The 26,448-nt window shown below is 37.8% G+C and overlaps 1 protein-coding gene across 1 annotated transcript in view; it reads left to right on the forward strand.

Moving 5' to 3' along the window:
- Positions 1 to 26,162, forward strand: part of LOC107982821 (mucin-5AC) — an 80,491-nt gene extending 54,329 nt beyond the window's left edge. The window contains exons 32-49 of the mRNA XM_062966247.1: positions 1,970 to 2,220; positions 3,621 to 3,786; positions 4,121 to 4,371; positions 5,543 to 5,726; positions 6,382 to 6,592; positions 7,934 to 8,112; positions 11,225 to 11,294; positions 13,288 to 13,388; positions 14,297 to 14,328; positions 14,825 to 15,002; positions 16,969 to 17,073; positions 17,926 to 17,969; positions 20,246 to 20,368; positions 20,498 to 20,593; positions 21,442 to 21,570; positions 24,191 to 24,242; positions 24,678 to 24,789; positions 25,587 to 26,162. Coding sequence (XP_062822317.1) covers positions 1,970 to 2,220; positions 3,621 to 3,786; positions 4,121 to 4,371; positions 5,543 to 5,726; positions 6,382 to 6,592; positions 7,934 to 8,112; positions 11,225 to 11,294; positions 13,288 to 13,388; positions 14,297 to 14,328; positions 14,825 to 15,002; positions 16,969 to 17,073; positions 17,926 to 17,969; positions 20,246 to 20,368; positions 20,498 to 20,593; positions 21,442 to 21,570; positions 24,191 to 24,242; positions 24,678 to 24,789; positions 25,587 to 25,764 — 2,462 coding nt within the window. The 3' untranslated portion in view covers positions 25,765 to 26,162. The remainder of the gene's footprint in view (positions 1 to 1,969; positions 2,221 to 3,620; positions 3,787 to 4,120; positions 4,372 to 5,542; positions 5,727 to 6,381; positions 6,593 to 7,933; positions 8,113 to 11,224; positions 11,295 to 13,287; positions 13,389 to 14,296; positions 14,329 to 14,824; positions 15,003 to 16,968; positions 17,074 to 17,925; positions 17,970 to 20,245; positions 20,369 to 20,497; positions 20,594 to 21,441; positions 21,571 to 24,190; positions 24,243 to 24,677; positions 24,790 to 25,586) is intronic.
- The last annotated feature ends 286 nt before the right edge of the window (positions 26,163 to 26,448 follow it).

A 26,448-nucleotide genomic window follows, 5' to 3' on the forward strand; every position in this document is an offset into this window, starting at 1 on the left:
TCTCTCAGTTTAAGAAGGCAGTAATGCCAAGTCTTCTCTTGAAAAATGTGGCAAGGAAAGCACTGAGAAAGGGTTGCCATAGTCAGACGACCTCATCACATTGGGGCAAATTGACCTTTTACAGCTCTTTGAGGACAGGGCCTGCCAAGCATCATCACATGATTCTCGGCTGGCCCTGCTCCAATGACCCTTCAAATGCCAAGGAAGCGTTACAAGATGCTTCCTTGGCCATTATGAGAAAGAAAGTGTTTTTTGGGAAGTTCCAATTGAGCTACCCGCATTTTTTCTCATTTTCCCCATCTGACAACACTCCTTGTCCCATTCCCTAATGTGATGGGGGAAGGAGGAAAGGGTGAAACGCAGCAATGAGGAGATAAATGTGAAGAGGCTCAGAGTCAAGTCAGAGGTGCAGAACAATACTGTAACAAGAAATATAGAGATAGTTAATATACATTTCAGTATATATCTACCTACGTGACTGTCACAATTTAAATAACTTTACAATAGTTACAACAAAGAAAAACACTTTTCAGGATCACAGTTTTACCTTCATTTCATGAAAGCAATACAAGGAGATGTCTCAGTTTTGCTGTTCTTTGCTGTCTTTCAGTATTGTTAACTTTATGGCCAAGAACCAATAGAGCCTTTTGGTATCCAGCTTTAGCAGAATAGAGACTTTCTGTTACTCCCCCTGCTGGTGCGGCCTTTGCCTAGCATAGATCCTAAAAGCCTAGGCCAAATGTATTTATTCCCTTCTGGATTTTAAGATGTGCAGGTAGGGAACCTGCTGTATGAAGGATTTTCCATCAAAATTGCCTGTTTTGATGGAAACAGCAGTTCTGCTACAAATACCTTATTAGGCTCTGCCCAATGAGTTTTGTTAATTTTGCAGATTTAAAAACTATCTGTACCTATCAAATCAGTGAGAAACTGGATATATTTCTCCACCAACTACCAACATTTTTAGATACATTCCAAAGCAACTGCAAAATTTAATTCAACTCTACAATATGTGAGCATAATTAGCTTTCTGGGATCATCTCCAAGACTTATGGTTCTCATCCACGTGGATTTTCTTGTTCTGCCACCCTAAAGGAGGCATCCTCAAACTGTGGCCCTCCAGCTGTTTAAGCCTCTAACTCCCAAAATTCCTGACCACTGAACAAAAGCTGGCTTGGGCTTCTGTGAGTTGGAGGCCCAGACAGCGAGGGGGCCACAATTTGAGGATTCCTGTTCTAAAGAAAACCTATCACAGGGATTTTTCTGGGGCTGAGAGTGTGTAACTTAACCAGGGTCACCCAGTAGTTTTCATGTCTGAGCAGAGGTTCTAATCCAGAGTTGTAGTACAACACCCAAACAACCACACTCAACCTATATGTAGTTACTAGTGTACATACTCGGTGTTGCCCAAGTGTTGGAGGGGTCACACGTTTATCCCTTCATTCTTTTTCCCTCCCCTCATACTGTTTCCTCTTCCCTCCCTCTCTCCCTCCTTTTCCTCCCTCCCTTTCTTTTTCTTTCTTTCCATTCTCCTTTCTCCTGCCCTTTCTCCCTTCTCCAGCTCTAAGATGGCCTAGCTACATAGTGCCTCCATGGCAATGTGGGTCCTCTCTCCCTCTCTTTCATACATGTCACCTTTTTCTCTCAGTGACTTCACAGAGGGCCACTTCACCTATCAACAGCCTTTGTGGTACAAACTGGCACACTTTGCTTTTTATATAGAGAGCTAATTCTATGCATACTTACCTGGGAATAAGCACCACTGATCTCAATCACGCTTACTTTTGAGTAGACATTGTAAGATTCTGTAGAAGTTAAATCTTCTGCATTTACTTAATGGCATAAACATTCAATTGAATGTAGGCAAACAAATACATCCAAGTTATTCATGCATTGTATAATATTTTGAGGTTCAATGTTTGCAAATGTTGCTTTCCAGATCATTTATTTTTGTTTCTTTTCTGAACAGGGGATATAATCTATAATAGAACTGATAGTGCTGGATGTAGTTTTTATGCCACTTGCAACCAGAACTGTGAAATTGAAAGGCACCAGGGATCATGTCCTTCAACGCCTCCTCCCCAACCATCAACTTTAATTCCATCAGTTACACCTCCAGGAACAGGCGCTGTTGTGAAAACCACTAAATCACACACTTCTTCACCTGTACCGACCACATCAGAAGTCCCAGGTTGCCTTGATATTGAGCCACCTAGAAAGGTAACCCACTTTTATTGGTAGTGGTGGTGGTGGCACTATTAAGATCACTTACTTGTATCCTGGTTTTCTTCCAGAATTGGCACGCAAAGTGGCTTACCATTTAAAAGAACAAAAAAACAGCCCTCATATAAACAATGAACAGTAAACTAGAGTTACTGGTAAAGTAGTCACTATTTTAAATCAATTTAAGCCATAATTTAATTTATCATACTCTGATGTTCAGCAAACATTGATCTGCTCCCTGCTGATATAGTAAATACTAACGGAAAGCTGGGCAGTCAATCCAATAGGATTTCACTTTCAAGATGCTGGACATCTGATTGTTGTTTTAAATCCTGAAGAAAGAGTAAGAAAGGCACAGTTGCTTGCAGGGCATCGCTCATCTTGTTATTGCCTATGGTAAATAGCACCTAAACCCAATTGTTACTTTGAGCTAGAGTAGATCCATTGAAATAATGAGACCTTGATCAATCAACATTTACAAACATTCCATTGATTCAAGGATCTACGCTAGTTGGGATGAAAAGTTGGGTTTAGGTCCAGGTTATCTGAAGGACCGTATCTCTCTCTACAAACCTGTTAGAAATTTATAATACTCTGGAGAGTGTCTTCTCTCTGGCCCACCACCTGCTTAAGTGAGTAAGGTGGGAACAAGAGAGAAGGCCTTTTCATTGGCTGCTCCCTGACTTTTGAACTTCGTCCCAAGAGAGACCAAGATGGCTTCATCCTCGCTTGCCTTCCGCAAGCAGATTGAGATATATGTCTTCTGCCAGACATTTAGGGGAATCTGCTGCTGGGTACGTTGTCGGTGGGTTTTTGGGGAGATTTGCGAGTTTTAAATGTAGTTGTAATTGTATTTATTTATTTATTCAACTGTATTTTAACTTTATATCCCACTAACATTTTTAAAACAATGTATCTGTGTTATTTAAATTTTTTATTAGGTGTTTTATATGATAGTTAGCCACCTTGAGTCCTTATGAGGAAAAAGGCGGGATGGAAATAAAGATAATGATGAAGATAAGTTTCAGATTTTGAATGTTTCTGTTGTGTTTCTTAAATCAGGCAATTTCTTTAGCAGATAGAGAAGTGTCTAAAATAACAGCAACAAACACCAAAGGCAGTGTATAATGCCTCGTTTACCAATACGATTCTATAGTTAACTTCCATTAGAGGACCTGTTCCTCGATAAGTATTTGACAGAAATGGACCGTGGAGGACATAAAGATTCATACAGACAACAAATTAAAATAAATCCATGAATAATCAAATCAGCAAAAGTTAAGCCCATAAATATGGAGGGCCAATTGTATACCCATTTCACCAAATGCATGTGAGGGGATGACCTCTTTCTCATATGTACAGTCATCTTAGAATAAATTCCTTTGGTTCACTTCAAGATCAATGAAACCTGGATGTTAAGCAACTGCACCATGGCGACTTGTGAAGGAAACAACAGAATTGTTTTGATACCTCAACCACCACCAGAAAAGATAGAATGTGCAAGTGGACTTGAACCAATCAAAATAGAAGATCAGGATGGTTGTCCTCACTATGAGTGTGAATGTAAGTACAATAATTTATAGTACGGAACTATTCATATTGAATGAATCAAATTGGACCTACTCCCAGATAGCCAAGTAGAGGATTCAAACCTTAGTGGTCAAGGGAAAAAATTGAAGTTTATAGCATTAGATGTTAAGACACTTGGGGTGCATTATGTTCTTGTCCTGATTAGCAGTAATGCACAGTTTCTAATGGATGTACAAGCTTGCAACTGGTCTTTTAAAACTGATCAGTGGAACATCATTAATACTAAAGATTTTGGACTCTTAATTTCCTTTTATTTACATTTATTCATTTCAGCACTAAATACTTTGTTTTGTTTTTTCCATTCTAGGTATTTGTACTGGCTGGGATAATTATCACTATATGACTTTTGATGGTACTTACTACTCTTTCCATGACAATTGCACTTATATCCTGGTGAAAGAGATTGTGAATAAACATGGAGACTTCAGTGTTTTGGTTGACAATTACTTCTGTGATCCAACTAATGAGCAGTCCTGTTCCAGAGCCATTATTATAAATTACAACTCCGCGAAGATAACGCTAAGCAGTCAGGTGCACAATGGAGTGCGAACTAATATGGTAATGTGTTCTTGCTTTTTAAATATATATGTACTGTATATAATAATGCTACTTGAATAGAACAAAACAAAATAAAAAGCCATAATTGCACCAAGATGATTCAGCCAATCAATAGTTGGATAATTTAACTTATCATTGTCCATGCAGTTTTAAGGAATGCTTGTATTCAGTCTGTCATGGCCTAATGCTATGGAATCCTGGGATTTGTAGTTTGGTTAGACACCAGTACTCTTCAGCAGAGAAGGCAAAGGTCTTGTAAAATTCTAACTTCCATCATTCCAAAGTATTGACCCATTGCAATTAAAGTAGTATTAAACTACATTAAAACTACAGTGTAGATCCATCCTGAGAAAATGCCAAACTTTATCTCTTTTTTCTCTTCTTCCTTTTTCCCTTCCCCCTTTCCATTGTTTCCCTCTCCTTGTCCCCACCCCATTCCATAGAAAATTAATAAAAATATAGTATTGTAAAATATGAAGTTAGTTTGTGATGAATGGGGGTTGGTAGTTGGTATGAAAACTAAATAAATGTGTTACTTTATATTTGTTGATGTATTGCAAATACTTTTATTCCAAATTTTAATTTTTAAAAAAATACTTAAACTCTGTGTGTGTGTTTGCCCATGCGTGTCCACAACACCAGTACAAGATGGTTCCATCTTGTCTCCTGTACCATAGCAACATGCTATGCTAATTTTACACACACACACACATATATATATATAATAATAATTTATAAATATATAATATATTGTATATACTTATAATATTGATAATATTATAATGTAATACAATATTATACTAATTATAATATAATATAATAATATGAATTATATATTATATATTAAATGTAATTTTACTAATAATATTACCATATAATGGTAATATAGTAATTTAATGCTTATATTGTGCTATGCTAATAATATATTGTATGTTCATTTGATTTGTAAGCTGCTCTGAGTCCCCTCCGGGGTGAGAAGAGCGGGATATAAATGTAGTAAATAAATAAATAAAGAGGCATCTCCCTATTAATCAATGCAGTATCAAAACTAGTCTGGAGGATAGGAGAGCAGTACTAATAGGGCAAATTGATCTAAACTGCTGAAAGATATATTATCCCGGTTGGCATTTGATTCCCATCTTAAGCTTGTTCTTTCTTTTGATGTTTTTAGATTCTTTCCGATGATAAGCCAGTCTATTGTGTCTACTGTGAAATAGATGGCATAATGATTACTAATACCAATACTATGGTTGCTCAAATCCCTGCCATTGGTGCATTTGTTACCTTCAATGGGCTCTCATTCTCAGTAGAACTCCCCTATGGCATGTTTGAACACAACACAGAGGGACAGTGTGGTAAGTAAAAGAATTACATTGTGGAACTCTAAATCTTTTCTCACAAGGCTATTCCTTCAAAATAGTATAATGAGTATGCAAAAAAGGTACACTACTATAAGAATCACCATAAAGAAAATTTGATGGTAACATTGAGGCAGCATGGCCACAGATCCTCGTATATCCACTACAGAAGAGTTTCAAGGCCAAGAAAGAGCTTCTGCCAATTGGAGTATGTAGAAAGAAGTAGTCTAAGAATATCAAAAGGCTGGCTTAGTGTATGGCAGATTTTCTGTTGTTATGCACCTTCAAGTCAACACCAACTATTCTAGGGTTTTCTTGGCAGGATTTAGCCAGAGGGTTACCACAGCCTTCCTCTTGAGTTCAGTGTGTCTGATTTAACCAAAGTCACCAAGTGAGTATCCATGGCTGAACCAGGATTTGGGCTCTTGTCTTCTAGAGTCCTGGTCCAACATTCAAGTCATGGCACTATACTAGCTCTTACCCATCTCCAAGAATGGGAAGCATAGAGTTCAGATTACTGCACTCCTTAATAGACCAAAAACAATGAGGAATGTTTGAAGTTAGGAAACAAGCTCCATGATGCTGGTGACATTCAAAGAAAGCATGCTCAACACTCATGCACTCTGTGTATTTAACTCTTTCTGTCTCCCAGGGACTTGTTCAAATGACCAGTCGGATGATTGCCGCTTGCCCAGTGGCCATGAAGCTAGTTCCTGCTTAGAAATGGCCATTGAATGGCAGGTTTATGATGAAAATAAGCCCTACTGTGAAAGAGTGACACCAACGCCGACACCAACGCCTGTGTCACCCACACCAACCATCTGCACAACTCCTTCTCCTCTCTGTGAGCTGATTGTGAGCGAGTAAGTTAAATTCAGTTTTTACATGCATTTCAGACAAAATCTATAATAAAACCTGTGATGCACGTAGCATACGAAATAATAACCATATTATTGCCAATATATGTATTATCAAAAACATGTTCTTTTACTTCCTATAAGTGTACAGCATCTCTTTTCATTTATTGTCCTTACAATATATCACAAAGCCGTCTAATACTGAGGACAGTGTTGTTTTAGTACCTTCTAAATATCCAGATTATTTTAAATTTCATTATACAGGCAGTCCCCTATTTATGAACAAGATAGGTTCTGTAAATCTGTTCTTAAGTTGAATTTGTACGTAAGTCAGAACAGGTACATTTTTAAAGTGTAACTCTGGCCAAAATATATACCTTTTAAATGATAGCATAGAAAAGGGTTAAAACCCTCATGATGTTTGCTTGGTTGTCTGTGCCCCTGTTCAGAAGATTTCACCTCACTGATTTTGAAAAAAAAATTGGCTTGTTGTAGAAACAAGGATTGGTGATAAAGCTTCAATGGAGACATTTTCCCCCCATTATAACCCTTCCATGGGTGAATTTCCCTTCACTTTCTGTTGTCTCACCCCCATAGTTGTCTCACCCCTATAGTTTGTAGGTCAGATGTTTGTGACTCAGGGACTGCCCCTATATGAAAACGAAGAGCGGCACTGCAACAATGTAGAATCATTACTTTAGTGGTATTGGCATGCTGGTGGGAAGATTCCTTTCAGCAGTAAGACACAAATACAGCAGAATCTCACTTATCCAACATAAATGGGCTGGCAGAACGTTGGATAAACAAAAAAAATTGGATAATGAGGGATTAAGGAAAAGCCTATTAAACATCAAATTACGTTACGATTTTACAAATTAAGCATAAAAACATCATGTTTTACAACAAATCGACAGAAAAAGCAGTTCAATATACGATAATGTTACGTAGTAATTACTGCATTTACAAATTTAGCACCAAAACATTGACTACTAAAACATTGACTACTAAAAAGATTGACTACAAATAAAGATAGAATTGCATAAAATGAACTTATGGTAAAACATTGTTGGAAGTTAAATTCATAAAAAGTTCAGTCCTTGCTGCCTAGAGAAACAGCTGCGGATCTGGGCAGGAGGCAGACTACGTTGGATAATCCAGAACGTTGGATAAGCAGAGGTTGGATAAGCAAGACTCTACTGTATATCTTTTAAGAAACTGAAATCCTTGCTGATCAAATTATTATCTTTTCTGCTGTATTATCTTATTATCTTCTTCCATATTGTAACTATTTGGACCCAGACAATGAGTACAAGTCATGGCTGAAACACATCTTTTTTCTCTCTGAAGTATCTTTGAAGATTGCCATAAAGTTCTGCCACCCAGAGTATTCTATGAAGACTGCCTCCATGAAGCCTGTCACTCAGCCAATGATTCCCTGAGCTGCGAGTACTTAGAGATGTATGCTTACCTGTGCACAGCTAAAGGTGCTTGTACTGACTGGAGGGGCAAGACACAAGGAAAATGCCGTAAGTAGAAGACATATTTTACTTTTACACTGAACCAAATAAAGGGATGCTGACAGATGCATACTAACCAGTGGAAATCAGCAAATTTTCTGGTGTTGACTTTATTTTAAGGTCATGTACTTATTTTCTGCCATGCTTCACATATTTGTCAAAATTGAAAAGGCAGAAGGCAAAGCAGCAGGAGGTCTGAAAGGTATTGAGAGCAAAAATGTCAAGTGCTAGGAACCAGAGGTGGAAAAAAAGTGTTGCTCAGATCCTCCCCTGTTTCTTTATGATGCCTTTGTAGCTTCTTCCATAATAACTTACAGATCAAGATTACTGATGAAACAATCCTCAAAAAAATTCAAGTCAGTGTGACATATCAAGGGACAACCATAAAAAGAAAACGTTTCTTCTTCCATCAAGTGCACCTGGGAGTTGGCCTGGAATATTTAGGATCCTGCCCTTAGATTTAAGATAGATTTTACTGGGCTTTAATTAGTGAAGAAAATAGAAATCAATTCAACAAGGATTTATTTATTCACTGAAATACAACTACTCTTCTTTAACTGTGAAAAGATTTGCAAAAACATTTCTGAAATATGACTAGAACATTGATTTTGCTGAAAATCTATAGGAAGAATAGTAGTCTCAAAAATATCCTCAGTCAAAACAGATCTACATATTTTCAGGAGAGCATCAACATAAACCTAAACACATTACTTTACCCCAAAACACAGGACTAATCTTTTTTTACAGTTAAAAATAAAGTCATTTACTTGATAAATTTTAGCAAGAGGTAGAGCATTTCCCTAACGCTAAGAATTAGATGGAAAAATATGGTTTGGATCCAAAGCTGTCCTTCCATCAATGGAAGGACATTGGCACAGAAATCTAGTGGAACCTTCCATTTATTAGAGGAAGGGGGTTGCCTACATGCAGAGGCGGTTCAACCACCAGGCCAACTAGGCAGTTGCCTGTGGCGCCATCTTGTTGGGGGCGCCATCGAGGCAACTCCTGTCTCCTGCGGCCTGCCTTTGCAAGGTATTGAACTGCTTTTTCTGTTGATTTGTTGTAAAACATGATGTTTTAGTGCTTAATTTGTAAAATCTTAATGTAATTTGATGTTTAATAGGCTTTTCCTTAATCCTTCCTTATTATCAAACATTTTTGCTTATCCAACACTTTTATTTTTCAGTGATTGGTTGGGGGGGGCACCAAAATTCTGTTTGCCTACATTTGAAAAATACCTAGGGCCGGTTCTGCCTACATGGAATATAGTTCTCCTTCCACTTGCAAACTTAGTACCAACTTAAAAAAATACCTTCCTTAGACCCCCTCTGACCAGAACAACTACAAACCAGTCTCCAAGCTCCCATTTTTAGGCAAGGTTCTGGAGCATGTGGTAGCTTCGCAACTCCAAGGGTTCTTGGATGAAGCAGATTATCTAGATACATTTCAGTCTGGTTTCAGGCCTGGTTATGGGATAGAGATAGTTTAGTCGCCTTGGTGGATAGCCTCCACAGAGAGCTAGACAGTGGGAGTGTGTCCCTGTTGATTCTCCTGGACCTTTCAGCGGTTTTTGATATCATTGATCATGGTATCCTTCTGGGTTGCCTTTCTAGGATGGGGCTTGAAGGTACTGTTTTTCAGTGGCTCCTTTCCTTCCTAGAGGGACATTGTCAGAAGGTGGTGCCGGGGGACTTCTGTTCGACTCCTTGGCCATTGGCCTGTGGGGTCCTTCAGGGCTCTGTATTGTCCCCCATGCTGTTCAACATATACATGAAACTGCTGGGAAAGGTCATCCGGAGTTTTGGAGTGTGGTGCCATCTATATGCAGATGACACCTAACTCTATCACTCTTTTTCATCTAATTCTGAGGACATGGTTCCTGTGCTAAACCGGTGCCTGGTAGCTATAATGGACTGGATGAAGGCAAACAAATTGAAGCTTAATCCAGACAAGACAGAGGTGCTCTTAGTCAGTTGTAAAACAGATCTGGGAATAGGGAGTCAGCCTGTGTTAGATGGGGTTACACCCCCACCCACCCCCGAAAATGCAGATTTGCAGTTTGGGAGTACTCCTGGATTCGGCTCTGAATCTGGAGACCCAGGTATCAGCAGTGACCAGGAGTGCTTTTGCACAGTTAAAGCTAGTCAGATCTGGCCACAATCATATACCTTAGTTACATCCCGGTTGGGCTACTGTAGTGCATTTTACATGGGGCTGCCTTTGAAAAGTGATTGGAAACTTCAGTTGGTCCAAAGAGCATCAGCCAGACTGCTAACTGGGACTAGCTACAGGAAGCATACAACTTCTTTGTTGTGATAGCTCCACGGGCTGCCAACATGTTTCAGAGCACAAGTTAAGGTGCTGGTTTTGACCTACAAAGCCCTATATGGCTCTGGTCCAGGTTATCTGAAGGACTGCATCTCTTTCTATGAACATGGGAGACATCTATGATCTACTGAGGAGAGCCTTCTCTCAGTCCCACCATCCATTCAAGCATGCTTGGTGGAAACACGGGAGAGGACTGCTCCCAGGCTGTGGTATTCACTCCCAAGAGAAACCAGAATAGCCCCATCCCTGCTGCCCTTCCACAAGCAGGTCAAGACCTTCCTCTGCCGACAGAGATGGGGCTATTCTTTTGGGAAGCGGAGGCTCTGGGGAGGGTGGATTGGATTGGGGAGGATATGAGTTTTAAATGCCCTTTTTATGTATTTGCTACAGTAGAGTCTCACTTATCCAACATTCGCTTATCCAACGTTCTGGATTATCCAACGCATTTTTGTAGTTAATGTTTTCAATACATCATGATATTTTGGTGCTAAGTTTGTAAATACAGTAATTACTACATAGCATTACTGTGTATTGAACTACTTTTTCTGTCAAATTTGTTGTATAACATGATATTTTTGGTACTTAATTTGTAAAATCATAACCTAATTTGATATTTAATAGGCTTTTCCTTAATCTCTCCTTATTATCCAACATATTCACTTATCCAACGTTCTGCCAGCCTGTTTACGTTGGATAAGAGAGACTCTACTGTATATTTTAATTTTGTTTTTACCACAATGTTATTATTTAATAAAGATGATGATGATGATGATGATAATTCTCTTCTCTACAGCATACAATTGCCCCAAAGACAAGGTCTACAATGCCTGTGGTACTGTTCCTGCTGCCACCTGCAGTGATGGGTATGAATAAGCTGAATACTTAGACCTTTATTGATTAGTTTGACTCACACTATACTTAGGTGGTGTTTTTATTTCCTGAATAAAGCTGCTGTGGTTTGTTAGTTAATGGAAGAATATTCTGTGGATTAAAATGAGCAAATGGATGAAATCTACCTACATATTACTATTCATTCCATTTCTCATTTAAAAGACATCATGAATCTCAACTTCAGGTAGCAACTTCTTTCGGGTTTCGGATAAGGAAACGATTATTGCTACCTCCACCGGACTTCCTTGTTTTTAAAAAGCAGTTCTGACTTTTATTATTATTATTATTATTATTATTATTATTATTATTATTATTATTATTATTTTATTAGTGCTTTTCTACCATTGTGTAACATAGACGTAGTGACAATGAGACAGACAAGACAAGACTACATGTTGTATGACGACCAAAGTGTCATATAAAGTAAAAAAAATAAAAATACAAATAAAAATAAAAAATAAAAATAAAAAATAAAAAAATCAATAAAAGGAAAGGGGAAGAGAGAGGGGAGAGGAAAGTAATATTATAAAGAAAAAAATAATCATAATAAAAATGATAATAGTCATAAGAGAGAAAGAAAAAAGAAAGGAAAAAAAGATCCTCCTATCCTCCTTAATATCAAGCAGTCCTAATAGATAATATTTGGGTTCCATCTTTATATTAATTTGTAGCATCTTTTGTGTCGAATTGTGAATTTTTGTCCAATAAGCCTTAGCTTTTTTACAGGACCACCAACAGTGAAAGAAGGTGCCTTCTTTATCTCCGCATTTCCAGCATTTGTTAGACAGTCTTTTGTAATATTTTGACAGTTTTTTGGGGGTTAGATACCATCGAAAGAACATTTTGAACCAGTTTTCTTTCATTTCAACAGCATAGGTTAATTTCAATCTGTGGTTCCATGCTTTTTCCCATTCTTCCAATTTTATTGGTTTTCCTATGTTTTCGGCCCACTTCACCATGCAATCTTTTATTAACTCTGGCTCAGTAGCCCATTCTAAGAGTTTTTTTTACAGTTAAAAATAAAGTCATTTACTTGATAAATTTTAGCAAGAGGTAGAGCATTTCCCTAACGCTAAGAATTAGATGGAAAAATATGGTTTGGATCCAAAGCTGTCCTTCCATCAATGGAAGGACATTGGCACAGAAATCTAGTGGAACCTTCCATTTATTAGATGAAGGGGGTTGCCTACATGCAGAGGTGGTTCAACCGCCAGGCCAACTAGGCAGTTGCCTGTGGCGCCATCTTGTTGGGGGCACCATCGAGGCAACTCCTGTCTCCTGCGGCCTGCCTTTGCAAGGTATTGAACTGCTTTTTCTGTTGATTTGTTGTAAAACATGATGTTTTAGTGCTTAATTTGTAAAATCTTAATGTAATTTGATGTTTAATAGGCTTTTCCTTAATCCTTCCTTCACCATGCAATCTTTTATTAACTCTGGCTCAGTAGCCCATTCTAAGAGTTTTTTATATATAAATGTTAGTTATAATTTTGCTATCCAATTTCATAACTTTATCCCAATAGTTTTCTTTATCCACAAATCCTATTTTGGAGTCCTTTCATGGGTGGATATGGAGGCCTACTGTATTTGGAAGCTACTGATCATGGAAACAATATCTCCTGTACTAGAATGGAGACAAAATGATCCTATGCCTTTAAACCGATGGAAATCAACATATGTAGTAGACATAGTATTGCGCTGATAGGAATCCTCCTAGCCCACAAATGTGCCTCATAAACACCAACTGGTACACTTAATGGGTCGTCTTTGTTGTGTAACAGGAACTAAAATATTTGCCATGCCCATGAAAACCATACATAAACAGAATACTTATACATCTTTGCTTACCTTTTTATGTACGTGCCCATTTTTCTATTTATTCTGAACTCTGGAAATGTGCATGAAATGTAAGTTAATGTTTGGTGAGAAAGTTAAAAATACTCATAGTCATTTCTCTTTGCCTTGTAGACCAACTGAAGACATTAGTGTCCATGTTTCTGAAGGATGTTTTTGCTCAGATGACAAAATCCTGTTCAATTCATATACTGACATCTGTGTCTCAGAGTGTGGTAGGTTTCTCCATGACAAGTTAAGCCACAGATGGGTACGGCACTAAAAGGGAAATGCATAATAATCTGTTTTCATATCTGGCAGCTGAGCAGAGCAAACTAAGGTACAAGAGCAGTGGACTTTTTTTTTTTGCCTTATTTGCCCATTCAGCATTGCTGGTGTGACACTTTGATTCCATTGTGCTGGCATGTAGGTATTGGATATGTTTTAAAGAATAAAAATGGAACCACACAAGATTTCTCCTGGAGGTGACTTTGCCTATATAAATGCCTCACTGACCTTGGGAAGAAAATAAATACAAACCAGCATAAATATTTGAACAGTGTCTCCTTTGCTCTAGCGCATGGATGGGATATAGGCTGCTATGTGTTCCCTAACAGTTATTTTTAAGAATTACAATTCAATGCAACCCCTATCTGGGCAGACAAATTTCAGAGGGCAGCACTGAATTGTAGAGGGTTCTTCCTCCCTCCAAATTCTGCAATTAAAAAAGCATCTGGAAAACCTCCAGGAAGTATAGTTCTTCCTTAAATAAAGTATTACCTCTCCAATGGACCCTGTTTTAGTAAAGAAAAAACTGTACTGTTCAGAAACCACAAATGGGATTCTTCCACTTTTAGCTGCTGAAATTTCAAGGGCAGAATTTAGGACAATGTCAGTATGTTGGGGTGGGGAGAAAAAACTTTTGATACAATTAGCAATATAAACTGCTAATACATATATGTATATATATTCACACACTAAATTAGTCTTTTGGGGGTATGAACAGAAATGGTTATAGGCATGGTGGACTAAATAACATCAAGCTTTTAAAACTGGAATAGATTGTGTTTATGTTTGAGCCAGCTTACATTTATATTAATTATTTGGAAACTTGTATACATTATTCTGCCTTCATTTCTTTCAGGCTGTGTGGGACCAGATGGATTGCCCAAATTGGTAAGTATTTCAGCAATTACATATGGGCTGTTGCAAAGTATTTCGCAACACTAACCATAATCTGGGTTCTGAACATGAGCAGAAAGCAATCATTACCCCCAATACCAACTCACCCTTCTATCATGGCATGCTTATTTGCACCGAGGTCACCTGCAATCTTTAGACTTTGGAGGACTGACCCAAGATACATTGCTGCCTGAATGCAGCAATGACACACATTCCCCATATCAAAGTATATAGTATCCAAAACTGGTTATTTTGTGTTCTGATTAAGGAAGTCCCCAAAATGCAGACCTAGATTTGCCTGTAAAAACTCAAGGATAAATCAAATTGCATTTCATTTGGGCAAAAAATCAGCTGCCAGAACTATTGCTGCACATTCCCTCAGAAAAGTGTTCTTCTCAAAACAGCTAAAGACTGAAATGATAAATAAGCAGGTGATGATTATGATAGTTGTCATAACATTACGTGATTTGTACATTCTTTTTTTAAATAGCCTGGTAGCACATGGAAGAGCAACTGTCAAGAATGTATCTGTGACCCATTATCTGTAACGGTACAATGTAAGCCACAGACCTGTGAGACCACAGAAACACCTGCTTGTGAGAAAGAAGGCTTTATCGCTGTCCATGTCGTGACCCCAGAAGACCCATGCTGTCCAGAAATTCAGTGCAGTACGTTCCTTTCTAGCCAAGACCAATTGGTTGCTTTGGTTCAAGTTCTACTGTCTGTTATACAGGGATTGATAAACAGAACCAGTTTAAATAAGAAATGACACAGAATTAGCAAAGAAAGGTGAATCATCATTCAAAATAAAAGATCTACCTGAAGTTTGAATTCACTCCATGGCAAACACTATTGAGGAAGCAATTTGCAGTCATAGGTTTACTGTGCTTCTCACTTTCCCATATGACAGCCTTTGTCTTTGAAAGCACAGCTTCTTTAAACAAAAATTTTCTTTACAGAAAGCACAGGCATTCAGCCATCACATAACTGATAGATAGCATTAGCAGAAGCAGTCTGTCCCAATTTCATTATTATGGTAACCATACCAAGCTATTCTTAAAACAGGTGGGGGGACCCTTAGTTGTCACCAGAGTGGGAACTACAGACAGGATCAAGATAAAAAATTGTTGCTGAATTTTAACATTATTAATACATCTGTATATATCATGTCTCTGTACTTGACTAAGCAAGCTTTTCTTTCGCAAGCTGGAGGTAATGATTTCCTCATTAGAGAGAATGTCTTACAAGTGATACAAAAGGAACCTTATCCAAGGCAGATGAATAGCCAAGGCACAATTTTGATGTACAAAAATTGCAACACACAACCTGCTGCTTATCACATGCTGGGGAAGCTGTAAGCCTCTTTGGATTTCAATCCTACCCACAAAAATCATAGAATCATAGAGTTGGAAGAGACCTTGTAGGCCATCCAGTTGAACCCCCTGCCAGGAAGCAGGAAAATCGTATTAAAAGCACCTCTGACACATGGCCATTCAGCCTCTACTTAAAGGCCTCCAAAGAAGGAGCCTCCACCACACAGAGAGTTCCACTGCGGAACAGCTCTTACAGTTAGGAAGTTATTCCTAATGCTCAGGTAGAATCTCTTTTCCTGTAGTTTGAAAAACTCAAGAGTGATTCCCAGAGCATAGAAGTAGCACATCACCAGTAACATTTTTATGGGGACCAGCATAGTGTAGTGGCCTGAGTGCTGGAATAGCCCCCAGGAGACCCAAGTCCAAATCCCTGCTCAGCCATAGAAATGCAATTCATGATTTTGGGCAAATCACACTCTCTCAGCTTCAGAGCAGAGTTGCAACACCGCTCCCTCCCCCCCCCCCCCCGACCAAATCTGACCAAGAAAACCCTGTAATAAGACCCTAAGTTGGAAATGTCTTGAAAGAGCACAACACAATATTTTTTTACCCATAGCTCGTTATGCTGTAAGTAAAAAGAGTAACAAAATTACAATTTATAAGCAATTTAACAAATAAAAGTGAAGTGTCTCTATTAGTATAATGAGTTATAGTTTCTAATTATTTCCAAGAGCTTTTTAAAACAATTTAAGAGGCATTTTAACAAGAACCTTTCAAGTTTTATGGTATTTTCTTATCACTGCTCAGTCCCATTTCCAAGAAAGTAACACATGGAAATACAATGTGCAGCAGGCTATGTTATGAGGTAACCCTTTTCTTCATCACCGTGATTAACAGGAACTGCTTTTTAAATCACTGTAATAAGTAGCAGAACAAAATACTTTTAGAAAGTAACTTCCAAGCTCCAGTAGTTTCAACTCAGTGGAACTGGTTTCCTTATAAACATGATTAGCACTGTTTAGGGGGTTTCAAGGCAGAGCTTAGGAAAATGTTTGTCCAGGGCATGCTCCCTAGAAATTCTAAGAGTTATACTAAAAAAAAACTTTTCCAATATTTATTTTGATCTTTTTTTACTATGTTTACAACCTGACCCTAAGGTTAACTACATCCCATCTGATGTCACCAAATACTTGTTACATTATTCCAGAAATATAGATATTCTGTCAGCATCATAGGAAAATATGCTAGTCTTAAACATTTATAATATCGAGGTACTAGCTAAAGTGGATTCTTCATTATTTTTCTTCCGATTCTTTCACAGAATGCAATGCTAGTGCTTGCTCCAACCAGAAGAAATCTTGTGAGCCTGGATACGAATTGGCTTCAGTCCTTTTCGAAGGAGATTGCTGTGTTACTTTCACATGTGGTAAGCACTAGCCTTCTGATATGTATTTATGGGTATTCTGAGAACCTCTTTCCCAAAAGGAGGCAGAGTTAAAAATAAATGAGCCATATAAAACTATTAATTTAGGACAATTCAAATTTAACAAAATAAGAATCAAGAAAATGAAATATATGAGTAAAAACAACATTTAGTAACGCTGCTCTTCTATACTCAGTTAGCTGGAACTGAACCCCACTAACTTTAAAAGTGCTTACTCCTGGGCCAATGTGCATAAGATTGTATTGTGGGTGATTTGGGGGCAATCCCTCTCTCGCTTAATGTACCTTACAGGGTTAACATAAAGAAAGCATGTGGAATGCCTGGTTCAAGGTGCTGTTCCACACAGTTAAACTGATGTATTAACAATATTTTGAATTGCTGTTCCAGGGGCGTGGGGGGTATGGGGAGAGGGCAAGGGTGGAGGATGATACATTTCTAAGGACTGTTTAAAATGTCATTTGAGGAATGTTACCTTTGGAACAATGTATACTGAAATAAGTTATGTATGGCAAAAAATAGTTAATTGTTGTGATGTATCAAAAAGAATAAAATATTTAAAAAAACAAAGAAATTATGTGGTAGAAGTAGTTTGGACAACCATGTATGCTGCCTTTGATTTATTTACTTCATTTATTATGTATTACATTTCAATTCTGAATGGCACTCCCACTGGAGGATATTTTATAAGCAATAAAATAAAAGTAAATATCCATTCAGTATAGACATATTACATAAAAAAGATGTAGCATTTTTGTTGTAAGCTCTTGGACATTTTTACGATAGCTATCTTTTCCCCAGCATTATTTCTAAAGCAACAGCACTTTCTCTTTTCAGAGCAAATCCCAAATATCTGTCTGGTCAATGAAACAGTTTACAAGGTAAGGATACTACTGTTGTATATTTATTTTCTATATGTGCAGATGTAGAGCAAATATATCCTTTTCCTCTGCTTTTCAACCATGGACTGGTTTTAGTAGCAGCACCAAGATTCAGGATTCATTTGTTTGGGAAATCTGAGTGAACATGTTTGAGAATTTATTAAGAAGACCATTAAAATGGGTGCTGTTTCAGACATTTATTTGTATCCTACACTTCAACCCTAAAGTAGCTAACAATGATCCCAATCAAATAATCAATAAAAGCATTAAAATGACAGAATTAACAAACTAAAACAATGGATAGCATCACATTAAAGACAGTAAAGTTTTGTGGTTGAATCCAGACCCTCTTGAATTGAGTTCTGAATTTAAGAAGAGGAAAAAACTGGGGAAGACAATTGTATTACCTCTGCATTGCTGTCTATGCCCTGGGGATCCTTCCTATCTAGAGAGGGCAAAGAGCAATGCAGAAGTAAAATAATTGCATTCCCTAGATTTTCCTCAGGGAGAATGGATGTAATCAGTCAAAAGGTGCATCTATACTGTGGAATTAATGCAGTTTGACACCACTTTAACTGACATGGCTCAAAATTATGGAATCATGTGATTTGTAGTTGGCACTCTTTGGCCAAAAAAAAATCCCAACTTCAATTAATCTATTGCAGTTAAAGTGGTGCCCAAACTGCAATGATTTTGCAGTGTAGTTACATCCACATTGTGTTTTAATGGAAAACACTTCTTTAGTTACGGCACAAATGCAACAGTGCACCTCTGCATCCTCACAAATTAGTAATTTTATAAAACTCCCGGGTTTGTGAATTTTATATTAGAGATATGCAAAGTTAAATAACTTCAAAGTTTGAAGTTTTAGCCTAGAGGTAATATTCAAATACTACCACCCCCACAAGTAAAATTAAGAGTGCAAATGATACTAACTTACTTGAACCACCTACATATAAGTCTCCAAGTGGGTAAAATGATTAAATAACAATTTTAAAAGGATGACTGCTTCATTAACTCTGGAAAATGATTGATTATAGGCCAGCTCTTGTGCCATACATAAAGCAGTTCATTACAGCAGCTCAAGCTATTATTACTCCCTGCTATCCAAAAAAAGAAAAGGGGGTAAGAGTGTCAGCTTTTTCACATTTCCATAATGACTTGTCCATTGTCCATTTTGATTATTCCTTTTCTGTGCACTGAACTTTCTATAGATTTTTTGACAATCGACAGAGTACAATTCATTAGTATCTTGAAGCCCAATCTTCAACATGACTTACTCAGAAAAAAGTTTCATTTCACTGGGAAAGGTGAATGCATACATCCCTTTCTAAAAACCAGCCAGCTATTTCCTGCCAATCTGCTATTTCAGGGCAAATGAATACGGTCCTCAAGATATTGCTCCCATCATCTCCAGCCAGCATGGTCAATTGTACAGTATTCTGGGAATTGCAAACCAGAAACAACTCCCTGAATTATTTAACAGGAGAAGGGAAAAATGTTTGTTGCTAATGGTGAAGAATGCTGGAAGTTGCAATCCAACAAAATTGCTGCACCATCTCTTTGTTAGCATCTAATTTTTACTGGAGGAAATTGATCTAAACATTAGGTGATATTCCTGTCTATCCATCATTGCAATCTGAGAATCAAAGTAACTTCAAAATGTGGGGAACATAGTCCAAGATATCCAGGGAGTATCAACAGAAAGTTTGGTTTAGGGCTGCCAATGGTCAAAAAATAGTCTGACCTGCTTTTCAGCTTTCACAGCAGTGTGCTTTGAAGAAATCAACAGACGAAAGTTTTCACAGCATGGAGATAAGCATTACCACCTGATCTCATTGCTATTTGGCATTTAGGTTGGGTTCTTAACATATTACATACATACTGGGGGATTAATAATACTGATGACAACAATCAAAATTAGCACAATAATCCATTCCCCATTCAGAACACCACTGGAGTGTTGTGGAAGGCTTTCATGGCCAGAATCACAGGGTTGTTGTGTGTTTTCCAGGCTGTATAGACCTCACAACCTCTGAGGATGCCTGTCATAGATGTGGGTCAAACATCAGGAGAAAATGCTTCTGGGACATGGCCATACAGCCCAGAAAACACACAACAACCAATGGAGTTTTTGTAAAGTTAAAATGAAACTAATGAGAACACTTTGTATGCTAGAAGTGTTTAAGAAGCTTTTGATGTATGGTTTTCAACCCACTTGGTGCCCACAGTTTAGTTTATAATGAGATGCTGTTTTTTTTTTTTACTTTTCCCAGCCTGGAACAACTGTTCCTGGTAAGGCTTGTGAAACATGCATCTGTGGTGATGCCACAGACCCAGCCTCCAAGAGAAATGTTGTGGAATGTACTGCAGTTCCATGTGATACAACTTGCACAGAGGTAAGTAAGAATCCTTTTTTTCCGTGTTCCTGTGTAAGCTTTGTCTTGTTTTTTAAACCTGCATTATTACTGACAGTAGATCCCAGAGATCCCATGCATTGTTAACTACTATCGTTTTCTGTCAAAAAGGGTCATGAATACCAAGTAAATGCTGGTGAATGTTGTGGAAAATGTGTCCAGGTGGCCTGCGTCATCACCCTTAATGACACTGTTGAGCTGCTCAAGGTAAATGTGCCCTTTCATTACTGATGTACTTTCTTCAGCAGAAGACTACAAAGATTGTAGGCAAAACACTTGCTGATCAAGTTTTTCTCCTGCATTTCTGCTAGCTGACAAATATTTAGAGGCGTAATTTCTACACTACCTATTCAAATGAACACTGAGGTGATGATATTTGCCCCCTTGAAATGTGAATAAGTAAATCAGTGCTTTCCCAGCCAGGTGCCCTCCTGGAACAGATCTGAAGCAATCAGAAAACCAAGCAAATCAATCTGGGTTTTTATGTTGTTTTGCTCCTTAAAGGGAACAATAGAAATACCCAATGCTGGGTTTATCTATTCAGTGGATACACATCACAGCATCCTCAGCCAGTTTGGCAAACAGCACCAGGTGGGGGAAGGTTGGACTAAACTGAATTCACCATTCTGCAGTTGTGAGGCTGCAGAAATCCCAGCCAGTTTACAGGCTGTTAGGAATTGTGGGAGCTGAAGTCCAGAACACCTGGAGGGCTGAAGTTTGCCCATGCCTGTGGTAGCATCTATTTTCCTCATATCTGAAGACCTACAGTAGTAAGAAATTAGCCAGGAGCATACAGAAAACAACTGTAGAAATTTGTGGAGTAAGAACTTAGCATTTTGAAATTTCAAGAATGGTGTTGGGCCATAGATACTTGCACCTCTGATCATTTCTCTATATTATAAAAATGAATAGATAAGATTAAAGGCAACATGCACTGAAGTAGACATATGGAGGGGAGGATGAGAGTGGTCTACTCGATAAATTATTTAGAATGCATTCGCTATGCTGTAGCTTGCAAATAAATATAATACTATCTTTTCTCTTATTTCTAACAGCCTGGTGATATTTGGCACCCAAAAACAAATAACTGCACTTTCTATGAATGCGAGGAAATTAGCGACACACTGGTTTTGGTTAATACTGTAAGAAAATGCCCTACCTTTGACCCAAAGGAGTGTGGACCTGTAAGTTTCATTTCTTTCTTGCTTTCTATTTCTCAGACTCTGTTTAGGTCAGGACTACATAAAACTAAGCATGTTTTGTTTTCTCATTCCTCAAAGCAAGAAAAAAGATGCAAATGTTATCTCTAGCTATCCAAAGATAATGGGCAAACATAGAGTAGGGATTTGCGCACTGGACAATGACTCTGAAGGCCAGGGTTTGAATTTCTGCTTGTCCATGGAAACCCACTTATTTCCCTTCAGCAAGTCATGCTTTCTCAGCCTCAGAGGAAAGGAAAGAAAGGAAAAAATTATGCCAAGGAAACCAGGTAATAGGAATGCCTTAGTGGTGCCATGGGCCAGAAGCTACTTGAAGGCGCACAGCAACAACAGGTCAAACATAAGACCAATGCCTAATCATCAGACTGTTCCTTCCAATGCTTTATATTACATAACTTGAGCACTTGGTGATTACCTTCTGGAAAATATACCTGCTACTTATTGAGCAAGTGAAATTTGTGGCAACTAAAGTAGCAAGGAATGCTGACAATGTATGATTCCTCAACAATTAAATGTAGAACTGGGTCTAGTTTGCTTCTTCCAATGGTGGTACTCCATGACTGGAAAGACCCAGAATACTGCCACTAGTAAAATGTCACCATTTCTCTTTGCAGGTTTAAAAATCATCTGACACATACTATCACACAGGCTTCCACAGGGTATATTTGGGAGAGGGATATATGGAAACATGAGGGAAGCTGATGAAACCAGTGTACTTCCTGTTGTGGATTGTTAGTGCGTGCAGCTCTAGAAGATTAGACTCTTTGTTTATTCAAATATGAGCAACTTAAAATAGAAGAATGCAAAACTCAAATTCATTCTTGTATAAGCAGAGTTCAAGAAAATAGCAACTTCAACACAAACCAAATAATACAGTCACAGTTCTTCTGAGTATTACACTCACATATAGTCCATGCATTTGATCCATGCAATTTTTCCAGAAGAAAATAGGTATTTTCCAGTGTTCCTTCCTTGGACGTGGAGACAAACTTGCCAGCATCAAATGGGCTGCAAATCAGAAGCTTGTGCTGAGTAGCAAGGATTCAGCAAGTCCAAGAGCAAACATTTGTAAGCCCAAATCATAGACCAGTTATACCCCTTTGGGGGTGGCTCAAACTAATTGACCTTAATTACTCAGCCTGTGGTTTGGAATTAATCAGGGTGAGTTTTTTCCTCTTAACACACACATACAATAGTGATCCTACAGAAACACTTAATACTTCCTACATTCTGAATCGAATGCCTTCTATGGAGGGAAATGTGGATCCAACCCATAGTGAGAAAATATGTAAATGGAAAGGTTCCAGAAGACACGTCCAGAAGCATTATTCTTGGAAGTCCTGCAGTGTATCAGTGCATGATGCTGGCAATTGGATACCACTATCATTGCCATAGGTCTGCCCTATAAAATTCTGTGGTTTTTAGTTTAGTGAGTTTAGAAGGCAGCAACGTAACTATCCATCTTATTATATTAATTTTAAAATGATTATGTGTTTGTTTATGTTTTGGTAATGCTATAACCCATCATGAGCTGTGAGGAGAGGCAGGCAAGAAATAAAACTATTATTATTATTATTATTATTATTATTATTATTATTATTATCATTATTGACACAAAGACATAGTATGACACAGCAAACGAGATATATATGCTGGATTTCATATCACAAAATCACAAGTCGAACACTTCCCAAGCGTTTAGGAGTGTGATGTATTTTTGGATGATGCGCACAGATCCCAGTAAGGTGGTCTTTTGCAGTTGACAAATTGTAATTTTGTCAAGGTTTATTGTTTCCAAATGTCAGCTGAGATCTTGTGGCACGGCACCCAGTGCACCAATTATCACTGGAACCACCTGTACTGCATTCAGTCTTGAGGTCCTGATAATGGCTGAGTTTTTCCTGTTATTTTTTTGTCAATTTGACTGTCACCTGGTATGGCAACATCAATAATCCAAACTTTTTTATTTTCCAAGTGGGCTACAGAATCAAAATATAAATGAACAGTCACAGAAGTGGCAGAAATATACAATGCCAGAAAACCACACTATTATTATTATTATTATTATTATTATTATTATTATTATTATTATTATTATTATTATTATATCATAGTGGTACACAAAATATAAGTCTTAAATCTGACATAACATAGAATTAAACAGTTATAACAATATTGCCAATTTCCAGATGACTGCACCAATTAAAGGTAGGAAATGCCTCAGCTATATAACTCACATCTACCAAGGTCATGACTCAGTTCAAAAAGTCTTGGGAAGAAGCAGGTCTTGAGCTAGTGCTGGAACAATATTGGCCAGGTTCCTGCATCATCGGGTACAGTATAACACTCCCTACACACAGTTCTCTATCTCCTTCCAACCTCATCATCTGTCAGGTTCAGAAGAGGCTTACAATCTAAAGAATAATTAACTGTACATCATACACATAAAAAGCAAAATGTGGTCATATTACCAATGGGATTCTAGATATATTATGTTTCCATTGGTAGTGTAGCTGCAACTAAAATGCCCCTTTGCATCTAGTAGTAACAATATTTTTCCCCACCCTTTGTTTCTTCTCCAAAGGTTGGAGTGGAGCTGACACCCGATGGCTGTTGTCAAAAATGCAAACCTCAACGTAAGTCACGTTGCTTATCTTCAAATAAAGGAGTTGGAACTGGGTGACTAGGACTTTATGAGAAAAGGCTATCTAATTCTCTGCCTAACTCCACAAACTCTATGCTTGGCTGGGATGCATCCTCTTTCAGTCATCCCTTGTACACAATAGAGGCAAAATGTCGCTGGAGGTTCCAAACCATCTTTAGTTCAGTTCCCCATTATTGGAATGTTCATGTTTATGAACAAGTTTATGGATGCTTTAATTCATATGTTCCTGAAACATCCCTCAATTAGCACATAGGTAGGATGTGATCTGTTACCAAAGAGTGAACAGTAATAAATTAGCATTGCATACACCCGTGTAGCTCTTTTCATTTCTAACTCATCTGTGGTGTATCCACAACAGTGAACATAAAGACAACATTTGAGATTTCTTTCTTGTCATCCTATCTAGCACCAAGCTGCAAGCTTCACAAGAACCAAACGCTTATCCGGTCAGATGACTGCATATCCACCGAAGTTGTAGAAATGACATACTGTGAAGGGGTTTGTCCAAGTTCTGCAGTGTAAGTGACAAGAAATCTTTCTTTTTATCATTTCCTAATGAGTTATTGTAGTGGTACCATGAACATAATTATTCAGGTCTCATGGGAAGTTTTTATGCGCATTTGAAGTCTATTTGTCTGATTGTTTTCACAGTATGCTGTAGGACAAAATCTTGGTGATACACAAGTATCCTACTCCAGTATACCACTTGATACAGAATGTAGTATGGCATGTCTAATGTCAGAAATCATGTTTTTTTTAAAAAAAATATATATGTTACAGCTGCAAAGCAAAATACTTACGCATGCATCTAGTGCCCCTGTATGTTCAGTGCAAAGGGCAATGAGATTTAAAGGATCTCACCTATTATAGCTATACACTTTGTTATTCTGGAACATGGGTGTTTAACTTGTGGTTCTGGGGCTTCCCTTTTTCTGGCCAAAGAAAGGGGTACATTCTTGTGGGGTTGGCTGGGTCCATTTCAGAGGACACTGTGGTACCAGAATTAGCTGCAATTGCTTTTCCTTTTATCTGGGGAAGACAGCTTTCTTCTTTGATTTGGCAACATGTTAAAGTCTGGCTTACTCATCAAACTCTATTAAAAACAGATGATGTGGAAATATATTTTAAGATCAGAAATTTATTTTGACACTTCCTCTAGGATTTCAAGCAAAGAAAACTTTTGCCACTGAGACTGGAATCTAGCAAATCTAAGATGGAAATTGCAAGATCTAGCAATGAGCTTGTATAATGCAATTTGCATGTTATTGAATAGAATCATAGAATATGTCTAACTTAATCTTTTTCCTTTGGATAGGTATTCCAATGAAGCAAGGGCAATGCAGCACAAGTGTACTTGCTGCCAGGAGCTCAAAAGTCATAGGAGAGAATTGACCTTGACATGCCGGGATGGCAGAAGTATCAATTATGACTATATCTATGTGGATGAGTGTCAGTGCACAACTGCATGCATCCCACAAACTACTATTAGTTAGAGGAAGAGAAGAAGGTGCATTCCTCTCAGGATAAAGAAACAAATATGTTCCAATGCAGCTAAAGTTAGCATTAGTCGCCATCTAGTGCTACTTCCTCTCTCTGTATCTGCAAACAACATTTGACTTTTTCTTGGTCAGATGCCATACTAAATTAATGTCTTCTTTTTATAGCCACTTACAGAATGGATACATTTGGAACACTCTCCAACCATCACTTAAAAGAGTGTGTAAAATGGTGATAGAAATTTAAAGTAGAAAACTGAACTCTTGTACTTGACAGGTTTCTCATGTGCTTTGCTGTTTATTTTTGGCTACAGTTCTTAACAGGCATCTGACTGTGATGTAGATAAATATTTCTGTATCTCAAGATTAATTAAAAAAAGCATTTTCAACTTTGACAGATTCTGTTCTCATTCATTCAATACTGGTACTCTTTAATATAATTATTGCAGTGAACAACAGCAGACCCCCAAAGGACAAATTATAACATGCATTTCTATGAAATACTTTATGCCAAACATAAATGCTTCTTCTGTCTAGTAGCAACATGGGCCAAGATACACTGCACCTTGTGTATCCAATGAAACTTAACTATTAGAGGAACATATGAAATTTAATATATATGGGCTAAATCCAGATCTGGTAATGATCAGAATAAATCCATTGAAATTCATGGGGATTAAG

The sequence above is a fragment of the Anolis carolinensis genome, chromosome 1 (genome assembly GCF_035594765.1).
Source record: "Anolis carolinensis isolate JA03-04 chromosome 1, rAnoCar3.1.pri, whole genome shotgun sequence".
NCBI classification, from domain to species: Eukaryota; Metazoa; Chordata; class Lepidosauria; order Squamata; family Dactyloidae; genus Anolis; species Anolis carolinensis.